A 23,884-nucleotide genomic window follows, 5' to 3' on the forward strand; every position below is an offset into this window, starting at 1 on the left:
TGTAGATGTAGATGTAGATGTACATGCATTTAACATACATCAGAATATGTATTATTGCACTCTCAGGCTCTGGTCATATTGGGATTTCAAATGCGACTGGGGATGCCAACTCGTCTGGCACTGTTTCCCCTCTGGTCACACTGCGCACCAAATGCGATGGTATCGATGGGGGAAGTCGATTTGCTGCCACCACTAGTTTGTTTGGGGCATTTGGGGCTCAAAGCGGCAAAGCGCCTTCAAAATTTCGCTGCGTCGGACGTGTTTCGCTCTCCGTTCGCCGTGTCTGTGTGCGTACGCGTGCCCCGTGAGTGTGTGTGTGTGTGTGTTTTGCCTGTGTTTTGTGTTCGCAGCGTGCGGCGTTTGCGAGAAAGAGGCAGACGAACGCGAGAAATACAAATAGTTAATAATTAAACTCGACGAGTGGCGCGGCTATTCGCTGTTGGGCATTATCTATCTGCACGCAGAAACCGAGATTAGATAAAACGTACGAAGTGCAGAGGCAGAAGGCAAAAAGCAGAAAGGGCAAAGCAAAAGAAAGCAGAAGGAAGAAAGAAGAAGTTCAAAGCCAAAGTCCCACAGCGTCTGTGTGGGTGTGTGTCTGTGTGCGTGTTTGTGTGTATTTGCGTGTGCCTGTGTGCGACGCTCGCGAAAATCATCGGTGTGTGCGTGTGCGAGTGTGTGCTTGTTGTTTTTGTCGGTTGTTGTTAGTGCACCTGTCTGCAAATAAAAGTAAAAGACACGGCAAAAACCATAACAACTAGCAAAACACCAGAGCACATCGAAACACTACTTCACGACAGCTCAGCAAGTGAGAAAAGCAAAACGCAACAGCAGGAGCCACTCCAGAATTACCAAAATTACGAAAAAAAAATCCAGTTTCCAAGGAGTTTCCTCGTCCAGGTGAGTTTCGAACCGCCTGACACACTTTTTTGGGTGAAAGGGGTGGACCACATTCCGCCGGATGCTGGCTGTGTGTGTGTCGAAATTTCAGCGACCTAACCTAGACCAGCAGTTTGGGTCCAGAGCCACCCCCTTTTGGGGGTGCTTTTCGCTCTCAGCTGGGCTTGGTGTGTACACACTTTGAAGGCCGTCGCATCGAAGTCAACAAACAGTTGCGAGTTCGGGGGAGGTTTGTTGAAAGCTGCCTGATTTGGCAAGCTGTGCACCTTTCTTCGCATTTCAAACAAATACATTCGATAACAAGCAGTTAATCGAGATATACAATTTCCATGATTTTCCTAACCATGAGCCCATGAATGGGCAGAGACAGCCCCAAAAACGACTGAACTTGACCCCCAAACACAAGCACTCGGCACTGCGATCCAGCCCCTTAACGCTCTGCTGATGCAGATAAATGCGAGGAAGGGGCAGCCCTAATGTTGCACACGGCATCCCTCCACAAAGACCACCGCAGACACCTGTATTCTTCGTCGAAGTGCTCACACGAAATAAATCAGTCTAGATGCGAGAGAGACGGATGGATTCGGTGGGAGAGAGACGGCAACGTTGGCTCATTAATCACAGTGACTAATTCGTAAAGACTTCTCTCATGTTACGTATCTTCTTCTACCGAATCTGTGGTGTTTTTATTTTGAGCCGCCAACGGCGGTCAGTTTAAGCTCGTTAAAGTTACCCAAGGGTTACAAATAAATAGTGGCTGCTTCGAGATGCGAGGAGCGAAAGAGATGAAATGAGATGAGATGAGATGAAAGAGGGAGCTCTGAAAATACGAAAAAATCCCATGCTGAAACTGATCCCAAGAGCATTGGAACCTGGTCATAAAATCCTAAAAAAATACATCAGCTAGTCTCGTGATAAGAAAGTGGTCGAAACTTCTGCTGAAAGCGGTTATGACTATACACACACTATATCTATTAAGAACATTTCATGTCTTAGTTAGTAATATGATGAAAACACTGCATAGTTCTTCATCTCATCTCTTTGGCGTAAAAACTCGACCCGGTTCATTGCCAATAAGATTTCTGGCCTGAATCTACATAACTTCCCTGTCGAGAGTAGCGCATCGGGAAACTCAGAACTCGCGATCAAATGTCAAAGTCGCTCAGAAGAGTTTGGAAAAGAGAGAGGGAGAGAGACAGGTAGAGAGAGAGAGAGAGAAATAAGAATGGTGACAGGTGGATTTTGATTCTATATACTGGATGTCCGCTTCGCGCGCTGTCTTATTTTCGATTCTTCTCCGCTTTCGGAATCTTCTCTGTTTTCCCACTTTTCCCATTTCCTTTGTTTTCTACCTGTGTGTGATTTCACTGGACTTTTGTCTTTGAGTTCTGGTTTACTTTTCCCTTTTACCTTGCCTTCTGCTGACTAAGACGTTCGCCGGTTGCCGGTTGGTTTTTACCTGGCGGGCGACAGGTGCGCATTGAGTGTTTTTGTGGTCGTAGCTGGGCATCTTTTCTAGTTTTGGAATTCAACTCGTTTCTCCCGCTTGAGTCATTTATCTACAGGCGGCTATGGGGAATACCGAAGGATTTTCTGCTTTCTTGTTTATATTTCTCTCACTGTACGCACTGAGTATACTCACGTACTCACGTATCTCATAGATGCGAGATGAAAATCTGAATATTCCAACAGCCGACGCAGTTGGCATTGTCAGCCTCTTCCCCCCCTTGGCATTCCCCCCCTTTCCACATCATTGGCTCGGTGCCTCGTCTTCTTTTATTGCCTTTTGGCCAGTCTTTGGCGTTCTTTTTATCTCGGCCGCTCTCTTATTGGCCGCAACTTTAAACTGGGCCCATTAAATATTACGCCGTATATTCCAACTAATGGCCACGGCTCAATTGGAAGTCTGTGTCGGCCGCAATCAACTGGGAAATGTGGTAAAGGCCAAGAATGCCAGCAAAGGAAGCTGCAAAATCTTGGTTAGTGCATAATCAGAGAACGATTGCTTGGTATGGTGGTCCTTTGATTGCACAGATGGGCTTTAATATACATATGTATGTATTAACTTTCGATTCTGTAGAATGAAACATGCAAATTTTAAGAGCTAAATACAACTGGCCCTAAACAACCGTGGCAACATTGTTAAGTAGTTTATCACCTCTAAGTGCCGATTTTCGTCCAATTTCCATTACTTTTCATAAGCCAACTCCCAGTTAAGAAGCCCGAAACTGGTTTTTGGCGAGGCCAAAAAGAATTCCCGAGTGCATTCCACAAAATGCAACTGTAAATTTGCCAAGGCAACACAACAAGGCAAACAAAAAAGAAGGCGGCTCAAAATTATGGCAACCCGGGGGAATGTCTCGACTGAAGTGTGGCCTGCACTTTGGCTCAGAGCTCACCTGTGTGTTCTGCCACTTTTCTGCCACCTTTTTGCCTCCAAACCCCTTTCGGCCAGCATTTTTGGATAATTCGCCGTATGCGTTGCATATCCATTAAGCCGCCAGAAGTCGAGAGTCGCCGCCAACAAACGGCAGCAGCAGAGGCATCAGCAACAGCTAACAAAGGTGCAACATTTTTGCTGCTGCATTTTTACGCCCTTCCGCCCCCGCCCTCCACTTGTTGTTCTGGTTGCAAGTTGCATGCTGCTGCTGCCGCTGCTGCTGTTCTGCTGTGTGTCTTCCACCTCTTTCCATATTCTATACTCTTTCGAAGGGTACAGTGCTCAGTCGACGGTAGTCATCTTTGCACCAACTTGGTAGGGCATTCCAGGCGGGCTACCTAGTTGCTACACAGCCGCATCCTATTTATTTCTGTTTTGTGTCTGGCCCTGCTGGTGCTCTTCAAGTTTATCTCAGCTCTGTGCACTTTTATTGATATCATGTAAGTTGCCGGCGCTTCCTGAGGAGAATCGGAGAAGACACTGGGGATGGGGATGGGGATTGGGATGGGGAAAGGTAGAAGGTTCGGAGTGGATGGAGCTGCTCGGGAGGCTTCTACTCGCACTTGAGTATGGCTGGAATGTAGTTTACTTTGGTGCGGGCCAAGTTAATGGCAAACCCGATTCGATAAGACATGGCTGCTGAGCACACAAGGCCCTCCTCCTTTGCACTCATCTCCATCGGAGTATCGAAGCGAGTATTTATGCCCGGAAAACACAGTGCCCCGTCCCCCCACTGAATCCCCTCGAATCCCAGCTCGATTTCCTTGAAGATTTCCACCAGCTTTCCTCTTTTTCTGGCATTCGTTCACGGCCATTGTCTGAGGTCGTTTCCAATGACTTGAATTGCATTGTATTGTGGCTTAATTAGAATGTGCTGCCGCCTTTAAAGCTGCTTATTTTTTATGTGGGAGTCTTGGGATGAGAACTAGTTTTGGGGGGTGGAGCAGCCGTCCTCGGAATCTGTGGCAACTAACTTATGCACTGGATGTGGCAATTATGCGTGATGTGTGCCAAACTCTTCAAATTTATGGTGGGATTTGCAGAAGGAACCGCCTAAGAATGATTACTTTGCCACTAGTAGTTAGAAAGAATAGGTCTTCTTCTCAGATTTGTATACAAAATATCTTTTAGTATCAATATAACAAGTAAATGCCGCAGGAATGAGACCATTTGAGGATGTGGGATGAGGAAGTGCCAGCTCATGATCGCGGATCACATTCCACTTTCCCCGCATCATCCCGTAATCACATCATTTTATTTACTCAACTAACGAACTATTACGAACAACTTAATCAAGCGTAATTGCGGGCTTACAAGTTTTAGCCATCAGTGATGATCTGGGCTTAGGCCTGGTATACATTGTTGCTCGAGGACCCCGTCGTCCTCCCCACCCTCCCCGCGGTGCCCCATCGATGCCATAACCCATTAAGTGGGATTGGATCGCGGTCCGCAGTGCCGGCAATTGGCTTTGGCCATGGCTTGTGCCAAGTTTGAAGAGGAAGTATTATGCAGTCGCCCAACAACTGGCCAAAGTTGCTTGTATTTTCTGTGGCATTTTTTAAATTCAATGTTGCTCCGTTTTTTTTTGACGGATACTGGCAATAAAAAATAAACCGAAAAAAAGGAAGTAAACTTTATGCGGCTCGCTGTTGTCTGTCCTCAAACTTGTCGAGTTTGGTGGGGCAAATTGTTTGAGAACCTGCAGGCAGGACTTTTTCGAATGTGTTTCTGAATTGCAACAGCTGCGTTTGCTCGACCTCATCTCTCGACAAATATTACTGCCTTTGGCCAACTGCCAGGCCGAAACTAACGGGCAATAATTATAATTTATTGTTTCCAGCCTAGCAGGGAAATTGCCCGAAAGTCGTCAGGAAGTTTGCCCATAGACTTTGATTAAAACCTTTAGCAACATTTGTTCAAATGCTGATAGAATTTACCAATTATGCATACTTAAACATAGTATATATATATGTATATAGTATACTATATACGTAAATGCAATTATACGTATGCTATGGCTCATCAGCTAAATTAAAACGTAGTTTTTAGCCGCAATATCAACCGCAGGTAACGGGGTAAAAATAAAAAACAAATTGGCAAACAGATAAGCTAAAGACGCAACATATGGGAAAAGGCGAAAGTGTTCGTCAAGTGGCTAAATAAGCACAAAACAAATTAATAAATAAATGAAACAACAGCAGGAGAGCCAACGTAAGGTTCTCAAGTGTTTTTCAGAGCTTTGGGCTGTCAGGGAAAATTAAATATTTAATAATATATCAACGCAAAAACATCTTTTTAACGGCTAATGAAATATCCGCTAAGGGAAAACTAAGCGGAAGAAATATGAAATAAGAAGGTGAAATCAGTTCAATTGAACGGATTGTAATAAATTGCTCATCAAGATCAAGGTTTTATACATTAATCAGGCCAAAGCACCAGACGAAATCAATAATAAAGCGATTGCCAAAACTTTGTTTCCTTGCCATTTCGTTGGCCTTCTTTTGTGGGTGTGTTTGCCATTTTATCTGCTAATGCTCTGTGTTTGCCTTCTTAAAGAACGAAAATAGGCAACACATACATATACATATAGCTGAAAACTGAAAGAAAAAAACCCTGCCACATGGCGAAAAATCAATACAAAAAAATCAAACTAATTAGGCGAAAAGCTCTGGGAAAAATCGAAAGAGATAGGAAGGGAAAAGAAAATGTGCTGCACAAGGCAAAATCGGCAGTAAACCAGCAAAGAGGCACAAAATAAGAGGGAAGTGTGTGTCTAATTGCAAAAATAAAATATGAAATAAGCTGGGAGGTAATGGCGAATAAATAAAAAACCGCGAGGGTCAGCAAATATGATTGAATGTTGAAAATCTGTTGGCCATGGTCAACACAATTGACTCCACGAGTGCGTGAATGCGAATGTGAATGCGAATGTGAATACGAATGTGAATGCGAATGTGAGTGTGGGTTGGGTATCTGTGTGAACGAGCGCGTGTTTATTGTCATTAGGCGCAAATAGTCGGTTGGGTCAGACGTGGAAAGATAAGATACAAAAACAAGAGAGAACGCTATAGTCGAGTTCCCCGACTATCTGATACCCGTTACTCAGCTAGTGGAAGGGAGAAGGAGAGTCTTAAACACAATTTTTGGCGGTTTGTAGGCGTTATAGTGGGCGTGGCAGAAATTTTTTTGGCAAATCGATAGAAATTTACAAGACCAATATAAAAATGAAAAAATATCAAAACATTTTTCAAAAGTGTGGGCGTAGCAGCTTTGGGCGGTTTGAGGGCGTTAGAGTGGGCGTGGCAAAAAGTTTTTTGGTAAATCGATAGAAAATGACAAGACTAATACAAAAATGAAAAAATTTCAAAACATTTTTCAAAAGTGTGGGCGTGGCAGTTTTGTGCGGTTTGTGGGCGTTAGAGTGGGCGTGGCAACATGAATCGACAAACTTGCGCTGCTTCTATGTCTCTGGAGTCTGTATGCTTAATCTCAACTTTCTAGCTTTTGTAGTTCCTGAGATCTCGACGTTCATACGGACGGACAGACGGACAGACGGACAGACGGACAGACGGACAGACGGACGGACAGACGGACATGGCCAGATCGACTCGGCTATTGATCCTGATCAAAAATATATATACTTTATATGGTCGGAAACGCTTCCTTCTGCCTGTTACATACTTTTCAACGAATCTAGTATACCCTTTTACTCTACGAGTAACGGGTATAAAAATCTACAAGTCCACAACTATCAGATATATCTGCTCAAGAAGAAGTTGCAAGTTACTGGAAGAAAATGCGGCGAAATTCGAATTGTGGGAAGGCTTTAAATCGGTTGCTGTTGTATTGAACAAAAACTCTAAGCAAAATATTTATTAAAGGTAATTTAAATATAATATAACAAGAATATGTTGCACAGAATCAAGTGGATCTAGTTTTTCAGAGGAAGTGTGAGTTATGATGTCAGAATCAACTGTAAAAATGGTTGAATTTATTGAATGACATTTTTCCTCTTTTTGTTTGTATCTTTTTAATTTTTTTTTTGTTTGTTCTTGCCAAATGAATTGGAACAAGCGGAGTACTTTGTTACTTTCATTCCGTTTCTTTTGAATGGCTATTGTCCAGTAATTCAACTTGACCCCTGGCCACAATATTTTCCTATTGTTGCTGCCATCGCCTCCCATCCGATTGTTGTAGTTCTGTGTCTTGTTACGCCAATTTAAATTACTACTAAAGGAAAACAGCTCAATGAAAAATGAGCAAAGCGGAAATAAAACAAAAGCGGTGCCTCATTTTTTGGGGTTTATTGAACTTTGTGCCCTCGGTCGTTAAGTAGAGTGTGAAAGGTTACAGAAAAAATGTTGGCAAAAATAGTAAGAGCATATCAAAAGTTTAAGCGGATTAAAGTTCCAGATGAATTGTATTTTTTGTGCTCAAGCAAGGCAAATCAAAATCCAACTAATTCTCTCAGAAGTTTGCCCTTCAAAAGGCATTTTCCCTGTTGTTTACCTTTCATTTTCCTCAGAGCCGTAATGTATGAAAATAACAACAAGTGTGGAGAGTCTGTTCTATATTTATATGTTAAAGATAATCCAATTGCTCAACGAGCCACTTGAAAGTTCCGCCGACAAATTGATGAAAACAAACACTTTCACACTTCACGTAAATCCAATTACTTTTCAATTCAGACTGAGCTGCCGGTAGATTTGTTTAATTATTTTGGGTCGCTTGCTCCTCCGACATTTAATTAACAGCTATAGATAATGTCGGATGGAAATGGAAAATGGGAAATGGAAAACGGGATGGCAGCTCGCGTGCTTCTACAACCTTCGAATTTTATTGGCCCGAAAGTAATCGCACTTTGCACCGACTAATTGGCAGCACACCTTTAACCCACGAAAGCCAGACCGCAATTAGAGTCGATTACCGCTCAGCTAAATAGTTTTTCCCTCACCTGGTTCAACTGGCCATACTTTTAGCCCGTTTCGGTTTTCTAATCGCAACGAAAGTCGTCGTCTTGGTCGCTTATCAATTATCATTTGAGCTACATTTTCTGGCTCTAGAAAAGAAAGTTCCGATTGGACGTGGTCAGCTGCAAGTTCGGATGAGATTATTGAAAGGAGAATCTATGTGAAGCACTATTTTCCAGCTGCAGCTCGTGAAATCTGTACTTTTAAAATATTTGTTTCATTTCATCTAAATATGTACTTAAAAATGTACCCCATTTGTTGCGCCTCGTTAGGTGCGTTCAACGCCTTTGACTTTTACTTGTCGACCACCACATTTACTTAAGTAACGCTTTTTGTGCCTGTTTTTGTGCCGCTTTTTGTCGCATTATTATTTTCACATATTAATGAAGCGCACGTTTCGCCGATTTTTCTCTCTTTTTCTCGGCTGGCTGGTGTATTGTTGTAATATTTAAAGTATGATTAGCGGTTCGTCATTGTCATCGGCGGAATGACCGTTGCTGGTTATTTATGCGTCTCGGCTTTTGTGGGCAAAACTGAACGAGCGACCCTCGAAAGCATTTCAAACAAAACGCAGCACATGATGACTGCGATCTCTGCCATATTCCATTGATAGGATTTGAAGTGAGCGAACGTGACGAACTTTCGGTTCAATCGATTTGGTCTGGCCTCATCGATGTATCTTGATCTTCTTGGGGTCGATTGCACTTTCTATCCACCTTTCCTACGAGTTCCTACGAGTCCAGCGAAAGTTTTCTAGTAACTGGGTGTGACAGATTAGATGTTTGTTAGAAACTGGCACGCAAATAGATTTGCTCGTTTGTTTGTTTTACTTTGCAATCTTTGCAAAAATTATATCACACAGCATTATGTTCATGACTAAAATTCGTCAGCATATGAAAACACTCACTCATTCCATCCCGCGTCCTAAACATTCCTTTCAATATTACTACAATATATTGTTCAATCAGACTAAAAGTTTCGTCTGCGTTGCGTGTCGGAGTGGCATTAATTTCATATCGGACAAATTATTTGCCAGATACAAATTCATTACTTATACGCATCAAATATTTTGACCGAACGTGTGCAAGTTTTCCCCAACTTTTTCTTGACTTCGACATTCGTTGGCTTTTTTGCCCACCTATAAACACATTTATGTGTTCATAATTTAAACATTTAAACATTTCCGATTTGCCAAGGTTAGTGTTCAGCATAAAAACACTTTATTTGGATTGTTCAGGGGAGATTTTCCCATTTTGGAGAAAATTTAATAACAGCTTAGATCAGTTTCAATGTTCCGGCTTTATGTTTACCAGCTGTCTTATATAAACTCTCAACACTTTCATGCTTTCACACGTGCCAACTTCACTTTCGATTGGCATTTGATTGTGCAAGCAGACAGTGCGCGTCATAAATAATACGACTGCTGTCCGAAGTAATAAATTAGGCCTGCTTTTCGGAGCATTTGGGCAATGCAATTAGGGTCTTATCTGCACACGGCCAGATGTTGTCGGTGTAGAAAAGGGATATAACTATAACTAAACTGCGCCGGCAGTTTGGAAAATTCACACATTTCGGCTAAACAGTTTTCTCAGTTGGCAGTAGCAAATTACAGTTGCAAACAATGCGACGATGCCTTGCCACATGGCCAAATGGCCAAATGCAGTTGCAATTGTCAGAGGCATTAATAATGCATGTGCACACAAATACACGGCTAGAAAAAATGGCAAAAAAAAAACACACAGCCGACGACGGGTTGCACATTTTTATTGGCCCGCTAAATGGCCGCAAAACGATTTTCGCTTGCTTATGCTTATGAATTTTTCTACAACTCTATGATCGAAGCGGACTTTCTAGCCATAAAACCTGAACAAACGTAAATTGCCTTAGAAAGTCAAAGTCGTTGTTGACTTTGTTGTGTACGGGGCATTCGGAAACCAATGGAACGAGTCGTATCTGAGTGGCATTTTCCATGCATTTTGGGCATTGCCGAGGTCAGTGTCGAAGTTTGAAAGTCACTGCGAGTGCCGCTTCCTCGTTAGAAGTCTGCGAATCCGACTATGTTTATCTAGTCATATGATCAAGCATGGGAAATGGGAAAAGTCAGGTGGTTTAGATAGAGAAAGCAGAGGTATTTTCAAAGCCAAGTTGGCTTTGCGGTTTTCTAGTCCAGCGAAGAGCGAGAACGATTTTGAAAGTAAGAATGCAGTGTGGTGTAGAAAAGTACTTTCATAAACATGAAAATGATAAATATTTACCTAAGCATTGTGTGAGATAAGAAAGCACTTGATGTACTCATTTTAGGTCATTAGGTTCACTGTTCTGCAACATGTGGAACAAAAACACTGAATAATCAATTGGACTATGCAAATATCAATTACATAATCACAAATATCAATACATAACATTTGATTGATTAAATGAACAATTTGATCATCACAAGCAGAAGTTTCAATGCAATATTACGGGCAATATTTCCGCTTGTGGCAATTAGCTCAAATCGCTTTCTCACGTGGCCCAAAGCAATTGGTAAACAAATGCAATGAAACGAAATTAAATAAGAGCCGTTTGCGATTTCATAATCCCAAATTCGCTGGCAGTTGTTGATGGTGCGAATGGCCAGCAAAAGTGGGTTAATTCGCTCCGGCAGAAAGAGATAGGTGATGGGCGGGCGAGAGAGATGGCAACAGATGAGAATAGCTCCCCAGTGGAATATTTTATTGTAGGGAAGTGTGTTTGCTCCATATTCCCCATTGCCACAGCTCTGTGCCAATATTTAATCGCTTTAATGATGTCTATTGTACGACTATATGTTTTTGTTATTAATTATCAACTTGTCTTGCCTCTTATCGTTGCAGGTAGTAAACAAAGTCTTCCATCAACTTCAAGTGAAAAGTCAGGCCAAGCCAATGGCCCACAAAGTACCAGTTCCCAAAAAAAGAAACTAATCTCTTATCAGGCAACGCCCACCGTTTAGCTGCCTATTTAATTATAGTCGAAATAACTACTTCAGTTGTGTGTTTGACATCGAATGCTCTGTTTTCGGGGCGTTTAGCTGGAAGTTGGAGATAAACTAGGAAATGGAAGATATATCGGAATATATATAGAATTATGTAGGCTACTACATACTTTTCGCTCGATCCATGAAGGGTATTCACGAAGCCAGCCATCGAAAGAGCTGCATATGAAGTTATTTTCTATATTTTAACGATTCGCGGGACAACCCCCGCAGAGCGGACTGCTCCACTTTTGGGGGACTACTTCTGGTTCCAGGTGGCTACACCACCACCACCACCACCGCACAACCAACCAAATTAGCCATGATATGCGCTGGTTTTTTTTAGGTGTGTGGAGGTGCTTTTTTCCCGTTTCGTGTGGGCGCGCCTTCTTCGCTGGGGGAGGAATGTAAGCGCTGCACTTAGAAAAATTACCCAGTGGTCTGGCCCATTCCCAGGTGTCCCCCCACATCGACACCCACGACAAGGAGCAACCGAAAAAAACAACAAGAACAACATAAAATAATAAACATAAGCCCAACTGTCTTCGGCTGAACATGCAACTCCATAAATACCCAAGGAACGCACATAATACACGTCGCTTAGTCCGTTTGGCCGGGTATTTAGACCAGTCTGTGTTGTTGGCCAGACTCGAGCTCCACCCCAGTCCCCCTCAGCACCCCCGAAAGTAACACACCCCCTTTCGGCACACCCATGCCTGCTCGTTGGCCACTGGCTTCCGTCTGGGGAGCCACGTGCGCTCCACTGGCCTGGGTTTTCTGTACAGTCAAGCATGGCTATAGTGCAATACTTGAATGCAAAGGTGAGGGACACATATGCAGCAAACTTCTCAGCTGCCCAAGACGCGTTTGCCGAGTGGCGTTTGCCTTTAGGGAGGCTGTACTGTAGCTGTTACTTTTATTGCTGTTGTAGGCATTGTTATTGTTGCTGGTGTTACTATTGCTGCGGCAGTTGTCCCCGCTGCTTTTTGTTGATTTTTGTTGCTCTTTGTTGCTTTTCATGTCTGACTGCAGTCGGAAATGGCATTTGACTGTTTGACTGCGTTTTATGCTCTCGCCTCTCGACGCGACTCAAATTATTCCACATTGGTTGGTTGTTGCATTTGTGACTTTGGAACGTCGCTTTTTTGTTGTTTGTTTACTCACTCCGTCGATTGAACGATCCCCCCAAGTGACGGAAAAACTAGTTCGGTCTCGAGTCTCAATTCTAGCCGGCTTCGATTGTTTATTACCTGGCCCAGACAGCCCGGTAGTTTTGCTGGCTTTTTGTTTGTTCCCCCAAGTTGTCTCAGCTCGGCTTGATTAATAGTAACCGATTTTTGGGGGCAACAATGCAAACAATTTGTTTTGGAATTTCATAAGTGAAGTGCCCTAATGGCAAAAGCTTGTTTATAAACTTTTCCGATAACGCAATTTGCTTGTTTTGCTTTTTTACGAGCGTGGTTCGGATTTGCTTAATTGGTAATCTTTTTCGCATTTCAAACAAAATATGTCTGCACACTTATTTACTCAACTAACAGCAGTTTGAGAATGCCTTTCACATTCCATTGCACTGACTGACCAAAACTGACTTTTCAAACTGTCCAGACGAGATTTCTCGAGGGAACTTGCACATCATTCTGAAGCCAAAATACGTATTGCCGACTCCTGCAGCAGACACAGAGTACAACATATTGGTTTATATGTACAAACTTTGAACTCGCCTTGCAATAGCTGCCTGACATGTGAATTTGGCGAATAATATGGCGACTTTGTCTGCCGAACAAATGTTGCAGTCGCGCAAGAAATGAGTAAGAAAAAGTTGAAAACGAAAAAAGAATTTATATACATATATATATATATATGTATAGATGCATGGACGAGAAATACTTTAGCCAACATCTGTTCCGATGAACTAAAGCTGGAGCGTGAGAAGCAGCACACGTAGCTGAAAAAAATTTGATATACTTAGCGCAAAGAGGGCGACTACTGGGTTTCTTACCTATGATTTCAGCGCTCTTGAGGTGCTTCTGCATTTCCACATTTCCACATTTACCCATTTCCCCAGCCAAACTGTCAGCTGTAGTTAGTTTACGCTCCTCCCTGCCATTTTCCCCAACGCTTTTCCCGCTGCGGTTGGAAAACGTCTGGCAATGCTGACAACGCCCCCGCAGCTTGAATTTCCCTCGCTTTTAAGCCAAAGTTTTCCAGACAGGCGAACGCAGTCTACACTGCAATTATCTGCTTACATTCTTAGGATTTGCAGAACGATTTCAGCGCCACTCTGTGTCACCTCTGTCACTTAAGTTAAGCCTTTAAAATATATTTCATTCATGCCACTTCATTTATGATTATGCTAGGCTTTCATGTTGAGTTTTCATGTAGAGTTTTGCTCGGTGCACCTAGGAAAATCCTGCGTCTTTGTTGTCTGCATATTTTTGGTTGGCCAAATCGACAGTTTGTCTGCTTCCTGCCAAACTTGCTAGGTAAACAATGTAAGAAACGATGGTGGAAAAATTACTCAGATGATGATGGAAAGTGGGATTGGCAGGGCTGTTTACTCTTTCTGCGTGGTAGTTTTGCCTTGTTTGCTGTGCTCTTTATTTGACTACATGACTACTTTGTTAACTGTGGTTTCACACCCATAAACTGGAGGTGCAATTTCAGAAGTACATCGATTCATGGGTAAATTTTTGTGGGGAATTAACTACTGTTTTTATTGCCGTAACTTTTAGTCGGTTGATTTGCAGAGTGAAATGCAAATAGCTTGCAAACAAAATATAAAAATGCACTTGGCCGCAAGTACCATTGAATTTTAATGATAACTCACTGCGTTTTTGACCCTTTTCCCCTGATCGCGAAGCAGAACAAAGGAAATCCTTTATGGCTCCTGCGAATTCCCTTTTGGCCAAGAGGTGTTTTTTTATGCCACACACAGCACAAAGCGCCAAGGAAATGCAGTTGGGCACCGCTTTTTTGTGTCGTCTCTCCTGGGTTCTTCAAGGTGTTTGCCCTTGCCCCTTGAGTTCCGCTGAGGTGTGTGGATTGCTTCCTTTATGGCTGCTTCCACAAAGGAGGAGGGAACGAGACGGCCACAGGGCGATGGAAAGAGACGGGGCAACGAGACTTTCCAGTCAGCTTAATGACTCACTTGAGCCATTTTTTAGTGTCATTATTCCGTTTCCTGGACTCGAATTTAGCTGCTTTCTTTGCGGTGTTCTGCTCATCGAATTGTCAAAAAATAATTTAATAATTCTGTGAACAAGTTCGCTGTTCTTCACGCTCTTTTTCGGTGGTCTTCACTCACCTATGCCAATTGGAATGTCATGAAGTCGAAACTTGTGTTCTGTGTAACCCGTTTCCCCCATTTTTTTGTTGCTTTCGTTTGCAAATTAAGTCAACAGGGCCGAAAAAACTGGGTTAACTTCGGCATAACTTTCCAGCGACAATTGCACAATTGCTGGCCCAAAAACTATGTTTAACTCGATGTGACATTTAATTAGTTTTTTTTGGGGGAAAGCTTACCCAATTTTTGACCCAAAATGCGTGAATATGGCCAAAGACAATGACCTTCAGCATGGTAAATGACTCTTCATGGTTCAGAAATCACTTAAACTTGAACGGTTTTGTAAGCCAAACAAAAGTTCAGTGGCCAAACGTTTAATTGATATTTATGTATGCGCTTAAGTGGCTTTTTTGTTACTTTTTCGTCGGCTTCACGGGCCCACACAGAAAGACACATCCATCAAGTGGAGGAGATTACGAGACAAGGCCTGAAGAATCTTGATCTCGACTTATTTCCCATTTCTGTTCGCCAGTTTGCCAGTTCACCAAGCTGAAAGTCGAGGTAAGTTGAGTCATTTCGCGGTCGGTTTGACAATGCTAATGAAGTGGCCTATTCAGCGTTTTGTTGCACTGGCAATTGTTACGCCTGGAAATCACTTTTCTAGACACAGACGACTTAATGAGCTGATAAGGCGGACACAGCGACAAACACGCCCCCTGTTGGCGCGAACCGGCACCCTCGTTCCTGTCGATAAGAGTTCCCCATCAGTGGGTGTTGATACTCGTAATTACTTGCCAGTTGTTGACGGATTTGCATAGCCAAATGGAGGGGGAATGTATAAAATACATCTTATTATTTAGTTCCCTTAATGAAATTAAACTAGTCAAGAGCTGCCAAGGCTTCGATGCTATAAAAGCATACAACCCATACCATTTCCTGACTAACAACTGAACCGCTTGTGGTCTTTTGCATTGCGTTAAGTACTCGTTGTTGGTGGGAAAAGTTTTCATTGAAAGCTTAACTAGTTGGCTTTTAATGCGATTTCCTCTAGGCAAACTCTGTTTAGATATCGCGCTGTCCAATCTGCCCCGCATAAACCCCCTAACCAAGTTTGTCAAGTGTCAAGAAATGGCCAGCCATCTGAGATCTGAGATCCAACGGCCGCCAGGCAACAACTAGCAGCAAACAGCTGAGAGCCAAGTGGCAAACATGGCCCACATGGCCAACATGGCCAACATGGCCAACAAGAGCGAACGGTTTCCGCTCTGCTGCAGCTCCGCTGGTGGGTTGGTGGGTTGCTGAGTTGCTGGGCTGATGGGTGGCACTTCCTCCTCCCGGTCGCCCAAAAACCCCCCTGCATTTTCTAATTTTATTTCGCGACCACACAACCCAACCCTCTCCCTTGTAGAGTGCATCATTTTATATAAGCCGAGTGCAGGCAACCGGTTTCTGTTTGTTTCCACACGAAGGTTACTTGATATGATATGAGGCTGTCAGCTCGGATCCGAATCTGAATCTGATTCTAATTCTGAATCTGAATTTGAATCTGGGGATTCTGGGCCTGCCATTGACGTGTGCAACCTGCCAGAAAACCAGAAGTCTGCTCTTTCCTGGGCATATTAATTACACTTTGCTTATTTGAATTCCAAGTCGGCTCTGAATGAAAGCTGCAGCATGCTGATGAGCTCTGTTGATTTTCCATTTCCACTTCCCCGTTGAATGTTGTCAAGTGTTGGACTGGGCGGACATCTTATTGTTGAAAGCTTTCAGGTGGAAGGGAATTGGAACAACTGACAATCTTTCAGAAATTCAAACCTCTTTAGGGTTTGTTGATTTAAATGAAAACAAGAATTTTAATATACTCAGCAGTCTGTTAGAGGTTTCAAAGTGCAATTGAAGTTAAGCTATAATTTGATCAAGTCTGTGAACAGGCAATTTAACAATAAATCATTATAAATCAATGAATTAAGTTCGCCATGTGATGAACCCACATTGCGTACAAGCGATTGCAAATATAATCACCCGTAACATTAGGGTCAAGATCATGCCGAAGATCGCTGTTCTTTGAGTGGAGCACAAGTGTCAATCTGAACACTTTGGAAACATGAGCTCATCGGCTTGCAAGATTCCTGCCTGAAAGGCTCTCCAATCTATCGCCTGTCAACAGACTTGTTCAACATGTATGCGATAATAGAACCATCAAATATACATGTCTATTGCCACCGGTTGATAACTGTTGATGGCTAAAACAGGAGAAAGGCAGAGAACACCTTTCTTGAGAGACAGGTAAACAATGAAAGAAGCCCGAGGCGCCAGCGAAATAAACAAGAGATTTCGAAAACCCCATGACACATCTTGTGTTTTACCGTTCGATTCTTCACTGGTGTTTCTCCTCAACTCGGCGATTTGGCGACTTGGCGACTTCTCATATCGGCTCACATTCGTTGTATTTCTGCACGCTGATAACTAATGGCTATATATATGTTTAGTAACAAGTATAATTAGCGCTGTGATAGCTGCAAATCGGACGACGATGTTAGTGACGCCATTTTTCGTGGAACGAGATAGTGTTTGTACTATTCTCGTATATTATTGCTTTTCTTTTGCTCGGCTTTGTTTAAACTTTAGCGCAGTTGGTTCCCATTGTTAGTTAGGTGTGCGAAGATTTGGCTCTTTCTTTCTGCGTTTCTGTATCTCTCCATGATTTAGTTGGCTTTTCATTATGTTCTTTTTAGTGGCTTGTGTCTCAATTGCGGAGATTTCCTTCATTGTGCGAAAGACGAGGGCTTTCTCAGCGCAAAAGGGCATTAAACTCGGTTTCAGGTTTTCGCAGGCAAATGTTTTTCGAGTATTTAGTGGAGTGGTCTTAATAGGCCCTAAGCCATTTCACAGCCATATGGATTTCCATATGCGATTGCTGCAGCCAATTTAACGCCCATTTAACTCGAGCTCACTTTTCTATTTGCTTTGCGTTTTCCTTGCACTTTTCCCGCAGATTCACAGGTCCGTGCCAAATTGGAAAACCATCTTGGAAATTCATTTTCGATGTTTTTATCCCCCGTTGACTTCCGTGTACATTTTTGCGTTGCGTTTGTTTCTGCAGCCTCATTGTCTCGCTTGGAATTATTTCTCCACTTATCCACCTTCTTGTGGGTTTTTCATCTCGCGTCTTTCACAAGTGTATTTAAATTTTGCCATTTTTTTCACCCAAAAGTATCGCTTGTTTTTCCCTAGTCAACACCTGATGGCAAAAGCAGCATAATTTATGTAATGCACTGCAAAAAAAAGCTGCCTACTTTAGGAACTAAAGTTTTCTTGAACATTTCTTGTTTGTTCTTTGAATAAATGGCTTTTGAGGTTAAGGTATTTGAAGTAGGTTTATTTAAGTTTTAATAAGTTTTATTTTAGTTTTAATTTTTAATAAAAACCTTCGAAGTTTAGATAGGCATTTCACACATGCAATTATGTCTGCAAGTGCTTCAAAAGCATTTTCCATATGGCAAGCACAACATGCAAATTGTGGCCGTCGGTTTTCTTAGATATTGCATGTGCTGGGCATCGACTGAGTTTTTCTTTTTTGGATCCCAAGACGTGTTGCCTTCACACCCTTTGGGCCCCGGCCCCGCCCCCTAATGCGCTACGCCCCTGGGGATGCTGTTTGCCAATCATTGGAAATGGAATTGCAATCATCTTGCGCCACAACAACATCATCAGCAACAGCTCCATTTGGTTGCAATTCATTTTGCATTCCTCTTGGAAAAATGTTTACCACATACGGTGGATGTGCCACGCCTCCTCCGCCGCCTTTCGTGGCAACTTAACTGTAACATTTTATTAACACTCGAGGCGTCGAAGAAAATAAAACGCGCAGCGTGCAGTGTGCAGTGTGCACTTTCCGCCCGATTTTCCAGCTTCAATTTTGAGCTCGGCATCATCAGCTGGAAATTTAGCCTCACCGACTTGGATTTCAGTTTTAAGTGCCGCCTCTTTCAAGGCGTCTCTTTGATTGCTTTTTAGCCACCAGGTTCCACATAAAAAAAAAAAAAAAAACCCACGAGATTACTCCCCCTCGTAAACTATTTGCACGGGGCGTTTTCGGTTGTGGCTGGAGAATTTGTATTTTAATAACACCATGCTGCCGAGATAATGGGAGAAAATTGTAATTTGAGTACGCAAGAAATGTGTAAAATAATGAGTAGTGGAAACACTTAGTCTTTGAATTAAATCTCCTCGAAGATGGAAAGCCCTGAACTCTAAAGACTCCTTGAAATTATGTCAGTAAAAAGTCAGCTGTACTTTCTTATTACCCCATTTCACGTAATGGAATCTATAAATATCAGCAAATAAATAAATAAAGTAGACTGATAAATATGATCATTTTGGTTGCAGTCCACAAGTTGAAATACTTATTGCCACAATTATAGGGTGTAAAGTACAATACACAATGTATATTATATTGTTGGAATGCAAAGAAAATAATTAAAGTGTTTTTTGAAGCGTTGAGATACAGCGCTTGGTGTCCTGCTGTTACTTGTATAATTTTGGCAAATAAGGAAAATAGTGGTTAAAACTTTCCACTTCACTAAATTCAGCTTGGGGTTCATCGAATGCCTAAATCGAGTCATCAAAACGCGGCGAAATAAATTAAAACTTGCAAGCTGTTGACACAGAAATTCATTGAACTCACTCGTTTCGCACTCGCAGCGAGTCAAAGGCCTCAAAATGAATTTAATCAAAGTTTGCAATATTTTTCACGATGCTTGGCTTTCGGTTTTCTTTGGGGGCCTCCTCTCATATGCTAAATGATCCATAAAATGTTGGGGTAAATTGCGAACTCAGCTCGAAATGTGGGCGAACTCAATTTCGTAGACGAGGGAAATGCAAACAAATATTGGTCGGCCTTGAATTTTATTAAACCTTTTGTCATAAACGGACTTAACGATTTAATTCCAGGAATTGGGTGGAGTCTTCTAAATCCATGCCGACTGAGCATTTAGTGGAGCGTGATTTAATCAGTCCCAATCTACTGGCTTGACCCAAAAGCCTCTTTCCAGAGTATCCAGGGTATTCATTATCAATTTGCAATTCTGATAGTTCACAGAAAGCATCTTAACACTGCTCATAAATCAAAATGCAGCATTCATTAGTTGGTTCATTAGTGTATAGTTAAATCCCTGTGTATATCATCACATCAGATAAGAGTTATTTGCAGCCACATGCCCAGCCTCTTCAGCTTTTCAGTGCTTCAGCTGATCATTTTGGCAAAGTTCAACTGCCTTTCGTTTTAAGACGACCCACTAAAAACAAAAGAACAGGAAACTGAGCGAAAAACATGTATAGAGCGTTAATTGAGTGTGTGGAAGTCGAGATGCCCTTTGTTCGAAATGAAAGGTATTATGAATGAGAAGTGCTGGATCTTTTACAAAACTGATCGTTGTCATCGTAGCACCTTTTATTTACGTTGTAACAACTAATCAGTCAGAGGTCTATACAAATTATATTATATATAATATACCTTAGACTACTTTAGTTCCTGTATCCCCTGAATTACAGGGTATTTGGGGCCAATCTGAGCACAGCGAAACGACACGTCTGCTACAACAAGAGAGGCTGCCCAAGTCGATTCAGACAGAAAGGCCGAAGCCCAACAATTTGGGTCAATTGACTCACAAGAAGCGAGAAAAAAGCGACAGCCACCAACAAAAAGATGGAATAAAACTTGTTCTCAACGCTCAGACAATAATAACTGCAAAAAATTCTATAGCAGCGATGGTCAGAGATAAAATCCGCCCAATATGTGCCAGTCGCCAGTTGCCAGTTGTCAGTTGCCAGTCGCCCGTCTATCTAATCAATGGAAAACTAGGATATATAAAATTATGAAAAAAATCCAATTGCCTGCCTAACTGTCGCATAAGCGCATAAATCACTCAGCCGTCGTCAACTGCATTTATTTATGGCGGTCACTGTGCTCACAAAGGAAAAACAAAGAGCAGAGTGGAGGCAGTCCCCTAATCGATTTACAACTTGATTTCAGCTGAAAGCCAATCCAAAGATAATACATAATTTAATTGCTCCGTGTAAAAAGTGGGCGACACACACCAAAGCGATTCTGCGAAATTGGAGCTGACTTGATTGGCAAGAGGAGCCCCAAGAAAAAGATGGGGAAATGGTGGAAACTGCTTCATATGTGGGCACTGCAGCTCCCTTTGCTTACGTTGATAAATCGCTCGTTTATTGTCAATATGCTAGCACTTGTTTATAAACTACATGTTTTGCTTTCGGCGATGCGGACTCGGGCAATTAAACAAGTTAACAAAACGATAATATTGCCAGTTTAGTGTCGATTGCATTCATTAAATAGGTGATTTGTTGCGACGCGTGCCTCTGTTTTTAAAGCAGACTAGCTTTCAACTGAAAAGTTTGCTTAATATATGAAGATTTAATCATTCTAAAACAATTACTCTTTTAAACTTTAATCCGTTGACTCATCGTACAGCTATTCTCAACTCAGCATAATCAACGTTAAATTCCCAACTTTTCCCTGCCAAAAGAAAACTTGGCCAGGAAATTGAAGAATTTTCGCAATATTTGGTCACCTGCGTTGGCATCTTTCAGCAAATTATGCAAATGAAACACCGAAAATGGTGCAAAACTAAGAGGAAAATTGTTCAACCTCGAGACTGGAGGTATCTCCATTTGCTTGCCGTTTTCCCCGCTGTTTTTTCACGCTTTTCCGCCACACTTTTTTGGATTCATTCAAGCAGAGGTTTCGTCTTCTACATATACTGTGTTTTGTTTTTTCCAGCCCGCTTTGTATCTGTAATCACTTAGTCATTGTTTTGTTGTTGCTGCTGCCTTTTTGCGCATTAATTACAAGTGTTTCCTTGTTTCGCTGTTTAATTAACATGGCCAAGTGCCGCCTATATATTGTAATTCGAACACACAAAACCACGACCGCACTCGACCCACTAACATTTATCGCAGGCCCAAGATAAACTCACCTTGGCCAAATGAAATCATGCGAAATTGCACTGCCACATTCACATCCCTTATCAATCTGGGTGGCAATGTGGTAACAAGTGTGAGTTGCGAGTGATTTGTGATTCATTGGCTTTATGGCCCGCTGGAGACGTCACACGACCATTATTGGATGACCATTGTCAACCGTTTTTGTATGCCAGAACTTCCCCTCAGCCAGCTGCATCTTAAATGAATTGTCAATTGTCAATTGTCGATCGTCGATTGTCAAGTGGAAAATGGAAAATGGCAAGTGACGAACTTTTCGAATCTTCGAGCCCCATGTTGATTTAATTGATTTGCAGAGTGTCTAATTGCTTCGCTGATTTGTGTGACTTAGTGAGTGAGTTGTGCGTTGTCTTGTTTAAGAAGTAAATTGGGCGTGCAAGCGATTCGAACTACGCCAATTAACTTAACTCAACTTAACTTTAAATTCAGCCTTTAAATTCAACCTTGTAGAAAGAGAAGCTTAGTAAGATGCTTTTCACTCGGCAAATTGATTAGGTGGCTCCTTTCTTGCTTTCCTTCCGCTTCTCCGCGTTTCCTCCAAACTCTTGACTATTTTATTAGCCTTCAAAATCAATTTACCAACACTGGAAAAGGTAGCCCCGAGACAAACAGCCGCAGCTCTTCAGGCAGCAAATTGACATTGTTGCAGTTGAAAGCTTTCAGTCGCCTTGAACCTCAATCATATTTTATTCAGCGGAAAACTGGGAAAGTAAATTCGTGGGGGAAACTTTGTTTCTAGTGGGCAGGCAGGCGGGGAAAAGTGGGCGAGCACCAACAGCTGGAAAAGTGTGCTTAAGGTAGACGAGAAAAGGTGAAAAGTCCTTTTAATGCATTTTTCAATTTGACATAAAATGGCTTAAAAGATGCAAAGTTTTTACTAAGTTTGTACTAGTTGAAGTAATTTAAATAAGTTGGCAGTAAAACTGACTAAACTTTTATGAAAAATATATTACTGGGATTATTATTTATTATTAAAATGCCTTGTTTGTCTTTTTTAGATCGCTGTCCACAAAGGCCAATTGCCACCTAAGCTTCCACCATTTAACTAAGAAAACTTCAATACTTGCCATAAAATTATAAAACATTCAACTAAAATCAAACAAGAAAACTGCCAAATTTTGAAGCCAAATGCAGCCAGCCCCAAAGTATGCAGTGGATTTTGTAAGCTTCGAGCGCAACTCAAGGCGCACTTTCTGAGCACAACTAAATGCTCAAAGCTGCACTCAGCGGAGTCAACCACCGACCGGCGCTCGCGTATAAGTGATTTGCGCTGGTTCGAAACCCCGCTGGCGAGCGGTGAGCGACACAATTTTGAAAAAGTAAAAGAGAGAAAAAAGCAGCGAACGTTCTCTTTTATTTCATTTTCTCTTTGCGTTTGCAATCCACAGCAATCATGGACGTTCCAGATGTGGGACGCATCATAAGGGCGCCCGCGAGGCGCAAACGGAACGACGAACAGTTAATGGATAGGGTGAGTGCTATTATTATTATACATATTATCCATAAGGATAGGGGTTTGCTTAAGATGAACATCTTGATATCTCAGGATCTGTGTTGGGTTCTGTCACCAATTTTGGTATCCGAACTCGGGTGATAAGCACAGATGTAAATATTATTTGAAATATGGAAAAACTTTCTTTACTAACTCTTGGAATATATTCATATTCTGGCCCGGCATTTATTAAAGTCCGCATTTGATTAAGCGGCTGTCTTCCTTTCTTGGTTTAGTTGGGAGGTTTGTCACTGTCGAATCCGCCTAAATAAAAGACCGCCTGCTGCGCATGTGATCCAGTTTCCCCAACGCTTTTGTTTATCTTCTTGGTTCGAAGAGGAAAATGGAAAGTTTCGCTGCATCCATTCGACGAACTTCGCCCACCAATGCAAAGCGATTGGGTTGTGTCATTTATTTGTATATTTTTTCTCCGATCGTTTTAAGACATTTTTTTGTTCAACTGACTGCGATTTGATTAATTTGCTGGAATTCCACAAAGCGCATTTTCCTTTTGAAATGCTGAATGACCATGAGTTGGCGTTGGCTTATGTCAGGTATGCTTTTCAATGGGGAAATGAAATTTTAATTGAAAGTAGTTGATTGAGAAAGTTGGAAGAAGACAATTCAAAAATTTATGACGGAAAACTATTGATGAATGAAGATTAATGTATAATCAACTGATTTATATTTCCATAATAAAAGGGGCGTGCATAAATATTTACGTATAATATTAAACATTCATAAACAGTCGCTAGCTATGATTTAATTTAAAGTACCA

At 41.9% G+C, this 23,884-nt stretch overlaps 1 protein-coding gene across 2 annotated transcripts in view; it reads left to right on the forward strand.

Moving 5' to 3' along the window:
• Positions 1-214: 214 nt before the first annotated feature.
• Positions 215-23,884, forward strand: part of LOC120443874 (mitogen-activated protein kinase-binding protein 1) — a 58,843-nt gene continuing 35,173 nt past the window's right edge. For both annotated transcript variants that reach the window (XM_039623251.2, XM_039623253.2), the window contains exons 1-3: positions 215-900; positions 22,613-22,933; positions 23,003-23,085. In XM_039623251.2, the coding sequence (XP_039479185.1) occupies positions 23,008-23,085 (78 nt within the window). In that variant the 5' untranslated portion in view covers positions 215-900; positions 22,613-22,933; positions 23,003-23,007. The remainder of the gene's footprint in view (positions 901-22,612; positions 22,934-23,002; positions 23,086-23,884) is intronic.

This window comes from Drosophila santomea, chromosome 2L (assembly GCF_016746245.2).
Source record: "Drosophila santomea strain STO CAGO 1482 chromosome 2L, Prin_Dsan_1.1, whole genome shotgun sequence".
NCBI lineage: Eukaryota > Metazoa > Arthropoda > Insecta > Diptera > Drosophilidae > Drosophila > Drosophila santomea.